Source organism: Macaca mulatta, chromosome 12 (assembly GCF_049350105.2).
Source record: "Macaca mulatta isolate MMU2019108-1 chromosome 12, T2T-MMU8v2.0, whole genome shotgun sequence".
In the NCBI taxonomy this organism is placed as follows: Eukaryota; Metazoa; Chordata; class Mammalia; order Primates; family Cercopithecidae; genus Macaca; species Macaca mulatta.
The window spans coordinates 79,249,906-79,263,255 of record NC_133417.1 but is presented as its reverse complement, the minus strand read 5'-3'; the positions used below and the strand labels follow the sequence as shown (position 1 = coordinate 79,263,255).

The window sequence follows — 13,350 nt, the reverse complement described above, 5'->3', positions numbered from 1 at the left end:
TTTTTTTAATTAATTAATTTTATTTAAGTTCTAGGGTACATGTGCACAACATGCAGGTTTGTTACATATGTATATATGTGCCATGTTGATTTACTGCACCCATCAACTCATCATTTACATTAGGTATTTCTCCTAATGCTATCCCTCCCCTATTCTACCACCCCACGACAGGCCCCAGTGTGTGATGTTCCCCACCCTGTGTCCAAGTGTTCTCATTGTTCAATTCCCACCTATGACTGAGAACATGCGGTGTTTGGTTTTCTGTCCTTGCAATAGTTTCTCAGAATGATGGTTTCCAGCTTCATCCATGTCGCTACAAAGGACATGAACTCATCCTTTTTTATTACTGTATAGTATTCCATGGTGTAGATATGCCACGTTTTCTTAATCTAGTCTATCATTGATGGACGTTTGGGTTGGTTCCAAGTCTTTGCTATTGTGAACAGTGCTGCAATAAACCTATGTGTGCATGTGTCTTTATAGTAGCATGATTTATAATCCTTTGGGTATATACCCAGTAATGGAATTGCTGGGTCAAATGGTATTTCTAGTTCTGGATCCTTGAGGAATTGCCACACTGTCTTCCACAATGGTTGAACTAGCTTACACTCTCACCAACAATGTAAAAGCATTCCTGTTTCTCCACATCCTGTCCAGCACCTGTTGTTTCCTGACTTTTTAATCATCACCATTCTGACTGGTATTACACACTAATTTTTTAAACCATTTTCTGTGTTATATACTTGAGATATGTAAGTTTGAATTCCCTTTGCAGAGGTCTTCTCATAGTGTATAGATATAATGAGTGGATACAGTACCATAGTTACTCAGTAATCACTGTTTATGGATTTAAAATCTCATTTTTTTTTTTTTTAAGTAAAATGCACTGGTCTTAAATGTAGAGTTGGAATTTGATAAATGTATGCTCCCAGGTAACCAACATCCCTGACAAGATACAGAGCATTGCCATCACCCTAGAAAATGCCCTTCTGTCCTTTTCCAGGCTGCCTTCTCCTCCCACAACCAATTTTTTAATTCCTAATCCAGTGTATTAATTTTATCTGTTCTTGAGCTTCATATAAGTGAAATCATACAGTAGGTACTCTTTGGTATCTCATTTATTTGATTCAGCAAGTTTTTGAGGCTCATGGATGCTTAACTTTTCAAGAGCATTAATATTCCCATAACTCATTTAAAACATAATGCTAAATTCTGGGCTGGGTACGGTGGCCCATGCCTATAATCCCAGCACTTTGAGAGGCTGAGGTCAGGAGTTCGAGACCAGCCTGGCCAATATGGTGAACCTCGTCTCTACTAAAAATACAAAAATTAGCCGGGCATGGTGGTGTGCGCCTGTTATCCCAGCTCCTTGGGAGACTGAGGCGAGAGGATCGCTTGAACCTGAGAGGGAGAGGTTGCAGTGAGCCGAGATTGTGCTGCTGCACTCCAGCCAAGGGAAGAGACTGAGACTCTGTCTCAAAAAATAATAGTAATAATAATGCTGACTTCTAAATACTTCAGGTTCATCACAGCACAAATGATTTTTTTGTAGTCTAGGGCTGTGAATTAACTATTATTGCCAGATGTATCATCATTAAAATATTTGCATATAAATTAAGTTGAAAATATAAGTAGGCCGGGCGCGGTGGCTCACGCCTGTAATCCCAGCACTTTGGGAGGCTGAGGCGGACGGATCACGAGGTCAGGAGATCGAGGCCATCCTGGCTAACACCGTGAAACCCGGTCTCTACTAAAAATACAAAAAAATTAGCCGGGCGTGGTGGTGGGCGCCTGTAGTCCCAGCTACTCAGGAGGCTGAGGCAGGAGAATGGCGTGAACCCGGGAGGCAGAGCTTGCAGTGAGCCGAGATTGCGCCACTGCACTCCAGCCTGGGCGACAGAGTGAGACTCCGTCTCGGAAAAAAAAAAAAAAAGAAAATATAAGTAATTACGTATAAGTCATACATCTTTATATTCATTCTAGGCCAGGCACGGTGGCTCATGCCTGTAATCCTAGCACTTTGGGAGGCCAAGGCAGGTGGATCATTTGAGGTCAGGAGTTTGAGACCAGCCTGACCAACATGATAAAACCCCCATCTCTACTAAAATACAAAACTTAGCCGGGTTTGGGGGCTGGCACCTGTAATCACAGCTACTCAGGAGGCTGAGGCAGGAGAATTGCTTGAACCCAGGAGGTGGAAGTTGCAGTGAGCTGAGATGGCATCATTGCACTCCAGCCTGGGTGACAGAGCAACACTCCATCTCAAAATAAAAATAATAAAAATAAAAATAAAATATATTCATTCTGTAAGGCAAAGTTTCTAATAAACTGATTTTTTTTACTAGCATACAATAAAGACAGTTTCATATTTCTTTGCCTTTGTGTACTTTGCAGACACATAGACTAAAATGAAATGTTTAATTTTTCCTTTACATTGTGTGTTTCAATAGACATCAGTTAGCCGTCTTCAGTATGAACTTGGGATAAGGGCAATAAGAAACCCTATTGTCTCTACCCTCCACTAAGATGAACTGGCAGTGTGTCAGGAAAATTCCCAGTATGGAGCAGTTTTATTACAATTCAGTACAATTGGTTCTTGCATAACCTTTAGAAAATCATACATAAAACATTCTCATCTATATAAATAAAAATCACCCACACACTTTATTAATAGCTTTCTTCACTTTTTCCCGGGTGTTATGCTGCATGTTCCTAATGAGCCCCTTTTTTTAGTCTTTTTAAAAGGTAACTTTCTCTAAGCTTTCTTAAAAGAAAGGTTATGGTAATATTAGGAATCAAATATAAGTGTAAGATAATTCTTGATAAGTCCTATTAGACACAGATCTCCCTGTTGATCAATACTCTAGTGTCTAACTGTCCTTTTTACATTTAGTGACAGGGACTGGCTTATTCACTAGATATAGCCAATTTTAGGAAAGGAAAAGGGACAGAAGATTGTACTTTCATGGAAATAATCATATTCAATTTGTGATAATGTTTGAGGTTTATTTTAAAACCTTTTACAGTTATACTACTGTTAGTTTGGCTGCAATAAATACATGGGAAAGTGATTACAAGAACATATAAGCAGTCTGGGCCTCCTTTTTCTTTAGCCAGAAACATGTTTTCATTAGCTAGAAGTGTATTTTCAGGTGTCATTTTCCTAAATCCAAACTTTACAAAACTTGCCATATACTCCCCCAAAGTATGTGGTATAAAATATCAAAATAATTTAATAGTAAGCCTCTAGACTTAACTACCAGTTTATAGGAAATATAAGAGCTAGAGAAACATATTAAATGGCATCACTGTCCAGAATGTGGGAAATCTACAGGACAGATTACCCAATTTCTTTAACAAATGAATAACAGTAGGGAGGGGAAGTTAGATACGTGTTTTAGATTAAGAGATCTATAAATCAAATACAATATGTGGACCTTGTTTGTATCCTAATCTGAACAAACCAACTGTAAAAAGATACTTTTGAGACAGTTTGAGAAATCTGAATGTTGACTATTTGATGACATTTTAAAATTATCAATGTTGAGAAGCATAATAAAAGTATTGAGGTTGAGATTTTATTTACAATATTCTATGAAAAAAAATAAATTTGAAAGTAATAGATAAGACAAGAATGGCAAAATATTGTTAATTGTTGAAGCTATGTGATGTAGGTTTGCAGTTTCCCATAATATAAAGCTGAAACACACGATGAGAAGGGAAAAAAATAGATCATCACTGTAATAGAAAGCAAAACTATATTGACTTTAGGGTAGCCATTTAGTTTCAGCCAACAGTGGCATTCTATAAATTAAGTACATAATGTGTTAAATTTGGGAGAAGGAGAGAGAGGCTGGTCGGTTGGTCTGTCCTTTCTTTCTTTCCTTCGCCTTCCCTTTCCTTCCCTTTCTTTCTCTTTCTTTCTTACCGTCTGTCTTTTTTTCTGTCTTTCTTTTGACAGGATCTCACTCTGTTGCTCAGGCTGCAGTGCAGTGGTGAGATCACAGCTCCTGTGTTCAAGTGATCCTCCTACCTCAGCTTGTCTAGTAGCTGGGAGTCTAGGCATGTGCACCACCACGGCCAGCTAATTTTTGTAGAGACAGAGTCTCACCATGTTGCCCAAACTGCTCTTGAACTCCTGGACTCAGGCGATCCACCCGCCTCTGCCTCCAAAAGTGCTGGGACTACAGGCGTGAGCCACTGCGCCTGGCCAGGAAAGGCATTTCTAATCAGCCTTACCCTAACCTACAACTCACTGCCCCCTTTTCTCCTATTTAATTGTAGGTGATAATGCATTGTTTGAAAAGAATGATGGGCCAGGCCAGGTGGCTCACGCCTGTAATCCCAGCACTTTGGGAGGCTGAGGCAGGCAGATCACGAGGTCAGGAGATAGAGACCATCCTGGCTAACACAGTGAAACCCCGTCTCTACTAAAAATACAAAAAATTAGCCAGGCGTGGTGCGGGCGCCTGTAGTCCCAGCTACTCGGGAGGCTGAGGCAGGAGAATGGCGTGAACCCAGGAGGCGGAGCTTGCCAGTGAGCTGAGATCATACCACTGCGCTCCAGCCTGAGCGACAGAGAGAGACAAAGTCTCAAAAAAAAAGAATGATGAACTTCGAATGGAGCAGATGGACCTAGTGTTTGCAGTGAAACACAAGTGTCTTTGCCTTCAGCTTTAGTCTCCCTCGTATGCCATTTGTGGCGTTCCCCTGGGACTGCCATACTATAACTGTGGAGTCAGTTGTATGACATTTCCTCATAGCCAGAACTTTTGAGTTTATATATTATTCTTTGATAAAATACCTATTTTGCAACAGGACATTCTTTTTTTACCTTTCATTGTTTTTGTTCTGTAAAAATGAATACTCTTGGCCGGGCATGGTGGCTCACGCCCGTAATCCCAGCACTTTGGGAGGCCGAGGCGGGTGGATCACGAGGTCAGGAGATGGAGACCATCCTGGCTAACACGGTGAAACCCCGTCTCTACTAAAAATACAAAAAATTAGCCGGGCGTGGTGGCGGGCGCCTGTAGTCCCAGCTACTCGGGAGGCTGAGGCAGGAGAATGGCGGGAACCCGGGAGGTGGAGCTTGCAGTGAGCCGAGATCGCGCCACTGGAGATCACGCCACTGCACTGCAGTCTGGGAGACACAGCGAGACTCTGTCTCAAAAGAAAAAAAAAAGAATACTCTTAGTGACTAGATTAAGCGCTTTACACACATAATTTTGTATGGCATAATTTACCTTCTAAGAATTTTTTCTTTCCTGAGACTCTGATTTCATGGTATTTTTCTAGTAGAGCCTGTGGTCTAATCAGAACATGGAACTGTACACAATTGGTATTTTGACACTTATCCATATCACAGCAAAGAGAAGTTTGTAAAATAAATGAATGTTGGGAGCAGTTTCTTCAGCGGACCTGCTTTTCTAAGTTGGGACGTTGGTTTGCATGCTGCAAAGGCTTGGCTGAGATGATCTAGAAAGGGGCCCTCACAAATCTGCATTTTAGAACAAATGCCCTCTTTCTGAATTCTCTAGTATTATTCTACCATAGCAAATTTAAGAATAAGCCAAACAATTTCTAAGATCCAACTCCAGCTATAATTGAAATTATTAAGGCACCATACATAAAAGTATTTTGCATTTGAACATATTTGTGTAATCTGTTTTATCAACATATCTGTAATCTATTGTATCAACTAAATTTTGAGTTCTCAAATGATCTGGAGTCATTTCTGTCAATGTAACTCTACATAGCCTCTGTCATAATTGAAAGTGTAAAGATACTTGCTAAATATATCTTAATTAAACCTGACTTGTTTCATCTCCTTTTAAACCTAGAACTTTAAGCCCAGAACTTTGGTTGATAGGAGAAGGTTTAAGTACCAAAAAAAAAAAAAAAAAAGTAAATAAGACTGGATTATGAAAAGTATTACTACTGAGAGCATTTTTTTGAATTATGAAAAGTACCATGAGATAGTCATGGAAGTTGCATAGTGGCCAGGCACAGTGACTCACACCTGTAAACCCAGCATTTTGGGAGACCGAGGCAGGTGGATTGTTTGAGCTGAGGAGTTCAAGACCAGCCTAGGCAACATGGCAAAACCCCATCTCTACCAAAAAAAAAAAAAAAAAATATATATATATATATATATATATATATATATATATATATGTTATATATTAAAAGACATAATTTCTTTATATAAGAAAGTTGAATAGCTACTGGTAAAAATAATAGTCTTTATTAAGTACTATTTGTCAAGCACTTTACTAAGCACTGTATTTGCAGTCATACATTGTGAAAGTGTGCTAAATTTATATACTACACAGAGTTTTTAGTTGGGGTTTTTGAAAAATGTAAATGCTAGAAGAGTAATGTTTAATAATCTGTATAGTCTCTGTAACACTGGGAAAATACATCATTTTCTTGAAGTAGTTGGAAGTACTTTTAAAGAAGGCACACTTTCTATAACATCTTATTAAAATTACCCATCTTGTGATGAAAACTGGTGAAATTAGTATAACCTCTCATGATGGCCAAGCTTTGTTACCCTTTACTGGAGTGGTTTTTATTCTAATTCTTAACAAGTTTGGTGTCTGAATTCATTTGATATCTAATAAAATTGTTGACACGGAAATGTAGTTTTGACACTTCAGAAGAGACATTTTCTACTTTATAATATTAAGTTCCTACATGAGAAATTTGAGAAGCCACCAAAGTAAACATTTTGTTATTCATTTAAAGCTCTTAATTGAGCTGGGCACGGTGGCTCACACCTGTAATCCCAGCACTTTAGGAGGCTGAGGCGGGCAGATCACGAGGTCAGGAGTGTGAGACCAACCTGACCAACATGGTGAAACCCCGTCTCTACTACAAATACAAAACTTAGCCGGGTGTGGTGGCAGGCACCTGTAATCCCAGCTACTCTGGAGGCTGAGGCAGGAGAAGTACTTGAACCCAGGTGGCAGAGGTTGCAGTGAGCCGAGATCACACCACTGCACTCCAGTCTGGGCGACAGAGCGAGACTCCATCTCAAAAAAAAAAAGCTCTTAATTGTTTGAGCACTTTTATGCCATTTAGAGGCAACCAGTATTAATATTTAAAATTCAATTTTATTTAAGATTGTATTATCAACATTAGCCATCAGACTGAATAATTAAAGGGCCATTAAAGTAATACATAGGAATTAAAAATTTTGTATAGAAGAAAAATTAAATTAAAAACCCTCTTGGTTTGAAATGAAATATTAATGTAAGACAGGCGTTTTTGTTTGTTCTTAACTAAATAAGCCTTTTTTTCCTAAAACTATGACATCATTAATAGCTTCCCCCATACTCCAATAATAGACAGTTTTTTCCCATCATCTCCCTTGTACCTAGAGCAAACTTTCAGTTGTTTTTGACAATATGAATGGAATGGTAAAGCCTGGAAAGTCCAGTAAAATATATTATAACTGAGTTTTTCTCATCAAATTTTTAACCACATCTGCTATTGACAGGTAAACAAATTTTAACTGATTGCCTTTTGCTTTCCATGGTAACATGCAGGTGAGCGCGCAAATAAGTGGTAAAAGACCAATGAAGCAGTTCAAAGAAATAGACAAAGTAACCAACAAACTAAAGAACTCATTTCTGAATATTTTTCTATCCCCCTACCCTCCCTTATGAACTCCTTGTTGGCAGTAACTGTCTTATTCTTCCGTAAATGACAGACACATCAGCTGGGGTAGTTCATTTAAGCCAGTGTAGGTGATTTAGGGTGGCAACTTTAAAATAGCTGCCATGAAATGTTGTCATTAGTTTGCTAGCAGCAGGGAAAACAAAATGAAACAGGAATATACAAAAGGAGGTAAAGAGTCTCTCTTACCTTACATAAGCCTTATGTTTGAGGGTAGGAGGCAAACCTTTAAAAAAGTATATTAATTTATTTATTTAGAGACAGGGCTTTGCCATGTTGGCCAAGTTGGTCTTGAACTCCCGGGCTCAAGTGATCCTTCCACCTCGGCCTCCCAAAATGCTGGGATAACATGCATAAGCCACCACTCCCAGCTGAAAATTTTTAAAATTTATTGTTAGTTCATATTTGGGGACCAAAAATCTCACTTTTCAGTCTGAGATTTTGCAAAAATGGAAGTGTAGTGTCTTATAAAAAAATATAAAACATACGTACTAATAGCCAGCCTAAAACTGCCTGTTACCAGCCTAATCTAGTAATTAAAAATTTCAAAATCTGGGAATAAAAGCAAGATTAATTAAAGTACTTGGTGGTTACCCATAGGGTGTGTGTGTGTGTGTGTGTGTGTGTGTGTGTGTGTGTGTGCGTGCGCGCACGCTCGCGCGCGCATGTGTTATTAGCAACCACATGGCAATGTATTCAGTATTGTTATTTGACAAATAAGGATGAGGAATTTTGATTTGGAAATGAGGATAATAAATTTCTCATGTACCTTTAAAAATATATCTTTTAAATGAACTCTTACTGAGAGAATAACTACTAAAAATTTAATTGTAGTTTTTTATTATAATATTTTGCTTTGATTTTATATTAAAAACTGCCAACCAGATAACATCGAAATGTATCTTTTTCAATATGACAAAGTTACATAAGAAGACTCCCCTTGCACGTAAAGGAAAATGCAATTATTTTCTATTCGAACCTCCAGACTGCTGTTTTAGAAAATCATATCTGATTATTTGCTCAGCAGAAGATTATTGAGTTGATTTAGCTGTGATTTTACTTAACAAAGCTTCAACTGCATTCCTACTGTGGAGTCCGAAAAAGGTAGAGAGATATAAATGATACATTCAAACTGTGATTTTTGTGAACAGGGCCATCGATGCACCCCTCGGAGCTAATAGCGGAGATGAGAAACAGTGGGTTTGCACTGAAACGAAATGTACTGGGGAGAAACTTGACCGCAAATGATCCATCACAGGTAATGATCTTTTTATCAGTAAGCTGAAAATGTCTATACATCTAAATGTGATTGCTTGTGAATTGCTACTTAATGTTTTCCAATATGCATATATCCATAGGAAAGTAAGATAGAGCAAAGCAAATACCCAAAATGTATTTTGATTTGGCTTTATTATTTTAACCTAAATGAGAAATTGTTTACAAACCTGTATTTTAATAAATGAAACTGCTCCTCTGAGTTTATGTGGATAAAATATCTAACTGAACTGGTGATGAGGCTGTTGGTTTTTCCTTCCTGCTAAATTATCCCTGATATGACATTAAATAGAACCAATGGTTAGAAGTAGGTAAAAACCCCTAAAAATCGTAGAAAATATTTTAAACTTATTTATTTTATTAAACTATACATAGGTCCAGAAAATGATTGAGTTTGAAGGGCTATATTATTATATATTTGATAATGTGCTGTTGAAATTATAAAGGCTAAAATTGTGGATATTTTGACCTGCCTTTAAAACTCATTAAATTAAAAATTATATTTATATTTCATTAAATTAAAAATAAAGTATTTGGCCGGGCGCGGTGGCTCAAGCCTGTAATCCCAGCACTTTGGGAGGCCGAGACGGGTGGATCACGAGGTCAGGAGATCGAGACCATCCTGGCTAACACAGTGAAACCCCGTCTCTACTAAAAATACAAAAAACTAGTCGGGCGAGGTGGCGGGTGCCTGTAGTCCCAGCTACTCAGGAGGCTGAGGCAGGAGAATGGCTTAAACCCGGGAGGCAGAGTTTGCAGTGAGCTGAGATCCGGCCACTGCACTCCAGCCTGGGCGACAGAGCGAGACTCCGTCTCAAAAAAATAAAATAAAATAAAATAAAATAAAGTATTTAAACTGGCAAGTGTTAACATTGAAGAGATAGAGAATGGAAGTCATGCTCTAAACATTTTCTCTGTGTGTGTCTATCATCCTTTTCCTGGAAGAGTTTCCTGATGCTGGCAAAGCAGTCATGTTAACCTCTTAGTGCTGTATGATCCACTTCGGCAGGGAGACTACAAAAAAAATGTTTAATTCCCTCCCATTTCCCAATCCAAAATACCGTATTCATCTACAGTGTGTCCCTGATACAAAACTTATTTATAAATGTTTTCTTTTTTATCTTATAACTACATTGTCTTGAAATCTAGCAATTTAATGATGTCTTTGTTGACTCAGGAGTATGTTGCAAGTGAGGGTGAAGAAGATCCAGAAGTTGAATTTTTAAAGTCACTAACAACCAAACAAAAACAGAAACTTCTCAGGTAATTTAAAAGTGTATATTTAATATATTTATTTTTTCCTTAGTATTCATCTCAGTATCGTATACAACTCTGATCCTAAGAGCTCATGGAAGTACTTAAATTGTGTATCACATTTATTGATTATTCTTCACCCATAGCTAATACAATTTTGTCTGTCTTTTCAGTAACATGGAAATTGTATACTCAGATGTAAGATTATATACTCAGATTATACCACAAAACTATTGCACTTTTCAGAACGTTTTAGAATTATACTTATTTATAACTTTTACTTTTCAAAATAGATTTGTATGCATCTTCGCATGCAATTTGTTCTTAGGAAACATTTTTGGCCTTTTTTTTTTTAATGTTTTGTAAAATCTTATGAGAATGCAGAAAGAATGCTTAAATTTAAGGTAAACGTGAATTTTGTTAAACAGACTACCTCCGAATTAAAGAATCCAAGAAATGTCTGCTGAGTCCAATAGAGGGAGCTCATGATGCTTTCAGTATGTAGAGTTTTGAGAATGGCTAGACAGAACCTAGAGACTTATTTTCAGAGTAACTCAAACATACCATATAAATAAGTTACTCCTCCGAGAATGTGAAGTACTCTTTAGAAATTCAGAACGTTTTAATAGGATTGTCCTAATTATTTATAAAACTAAACAATTGCCGGGCGCGGTGCCTCAAGCCTGTAATCCCAGCACTTTGGGAGGCCAAGACGAGCGGATCACGAGGTCGGGAGATCGAGACCATCCTGGCTAACACGGTGAAACCCCGTCTCTACTAAAAAATACAAAAAACTAGCCGAGCAAGGTGGCGGGCACCTGTAGTCCCAGCTACTCGGGAGGCTGAGGCAGGAGAATGGCGTAAACCCGGGAGGCAGAGCTTGCAGTGAGCTGAGATCCGGCCACTGCACTCCAGCCTGGTCAATAGAGCGAGACTCCGTCTCAAAAAAAAAAAAAAAAAAATTGTTGAAAACAAGTATTAACTATATTATTTTATAAAAGTAATATTTCAAAAGTTTAATGTGTACTCTTAGAATTTCTGGAGAATATTCTCGAATTTTGATAATGTAATGTTGATTGATATTTACATACTATAAAATAGTACATAAAATTAATTTTTCATCTGATTATAGCTGTCTATTTGCTTTTATAGTAGTTCCAACTGATGTTACACACCTTTCACAGACTTTCTTTAGGATGACCATTTAGAGTGCTATATAATTTCATATCAGTAAGAATTTAACACAAAAGTAGTCATTACTATTGAAGTATAGTCAGAAAATTGGCTTGATGCATTTTTTTAATGTATACATGCTTTGAATAATTTTAAAGGAAGAAAATGAGTTGTCATTTAGTAAACAATGCGTTCATATATGGATATGAGTTTTTTGTTTTGTTTTGTTTTTAAGACAGAGTCTCACTCTGTTGCCCATGCTAGAGTGCAGTGGCATGATTTTGACTCACTGCAACCTCTGCCTCCCAGGTTCAAGCGATTCTCCTGCCTCAGCCTCCTGAGTAGCTGAGATTACAGGCATGTGCCACCATGCCCAGATAATTTTTGTATTTTTACTAGAGATGGGGTTTCGCCATGTTAGTCTGATCTCGAACTCCTGACCTTGTGATCCGCTCGCCTTGGCCTCCCAAAGTGCTGAGATTATAGGCGTGAGCCACCGCGCCCTGCCATGGATACGATTTTTAATAACTTCTATGAAAATATATTGTTTGTTCGTAACTTACAGTTGATGAAATAGCTATTTTTCACACAGTCTGTTACTGTTTGTTTCCCAATTACAGGAAATTAGATCGACTGGAGAAGAGAAAAAAGAAAAAAGATAGAAAAAAGAAAAAGTTTCAGAAGAGCAGAAGTAAGCACAAAAAACATAAGTCCTCTTCTTCCTCCTCTTCCTCCTCCTCCTCCTCCTCTTCCTCTACTGAGACTTCAGAAAGCAGTAGTGAGAGTGAGAGTGACAATAAAGAAAAAAAAATAGAAAGGAAGAAAAGAAAGAAAAGCAAGTGTTCAGGGCATAACAACAGTGATTCTGAAGAGAAGGACAAGTCTAAGAAGAGAAAACTTCATGAAGAACTTTCTAGCAGTCACCATAACCGGGAAAAAGCCAAGGAAAAGCCCAGGTTCTTAAAACGCGAGAGTTCTAGGGAGAACAGCAAATGGAGCCATTCCGATTCTGACAAAAAGTCCAGAAGCCGTCATCATAGCCCAGAGAAGAGAGGCTCTGAAAGAAAGGAGGGGAGCAGCAGAAGCCATGGCAGGGAGGAAAGGAGCAGGAGAAGCCGGAGCAGAAGTCCTGGTAGTTACAAGCAAAGGGAGATAAGAAAACGGCCACAGCGAAGTCCCAGTGCAGAGCAAAGCAGAAGAAATGACACCAGAAGCCATGGCACAGATGTGTACAGAGGAGAAAAAATGTACAGGAGATATGCATACTAAAGTGACACAGAAGTAGAGAAGAAAGACTGTATGTGACAATTACCTGGGAATAAAAATATCTCCACTTTTTTATTGAATACTTATAGCAAGGGCTAAATTATGTACTATTGTCTTTCTAATAAAAAAGCTCAATTTTAATTTTTCATCTCTGTAAACTGTTAAGTACAAAACTACATGAGTACTATAAGAATGAATTTTGCAAATATTTGTAAGTAAGCTATTTTGGGGCTGTAGAAATATTTTCTGTTGGTAACTGTTTATTGTGCCCCATACCAGATAAAAACTGCATATAACTGTGTGACATTTTCTTTGTTCTGAAACATTGTTAAAAGAATGACAGTACATTGAATGGGTATAATTTAATTTTTTCAATTCAAATTTGTTATTCAAGGATTTGAATTTGCTTGAAGTGAATTGTAATCATTATCCAAATTCACTAGTATAAATTAAACAATGGATTAATAAATCTTTAAGACTTTTAAGCCCCCTTAACATTTTGTTCTATAGAATAAGCTGTTTACATTTGGATAATATTAGTTTTTTGTGCAGGTATACAAGTTACCTCAAACTTAAAACAGTCCAGCTGGGCCAGGCACGGTGGCTTACGCCTGTAATCCCAGCACTTTGGGAGGCCCAGGCGGGCAGATCACCTGAGGTCAGGAGTTCGAGACCAGCCTGGCCAACATGGTGAAACTGCGT

General features: G+C 38.0%; 1 protein-coding gene across 1 annotated transcript in view; it reads left to right on the top strand.

The window, feature by feature from the left end:
* CIR1 (corepressor interacting with RBPJ, CIR1) overlaps positions 1 to 13,133 on the top strand; it is a 46,870-nt gene extending 33,737 nt beyond the window's left edge. Inside the window, exons 8-10 of the mRNA XM_002808014.4 lie at positions 8,832 to 8,938; positions 10,133 to 10,218; positions 12,003 to 13,133. Coding sequence (XP_002808060.4) covers positions 8,832 to 8,938; positions 10,133 to 10,218; positions 12,003 to 12,651 — 842 coding nt within the window. The 3' untranslated portion in view covers positions 12,652 to 13,133. The remainder of the gene's footprint in view (positions 1 to 8,831; positions 8,939 to 10,132; positions 10,219 to 12,002) is intronic.
* Positions 13,134 to 13,350: the final 217 nt, after the last annotated feature.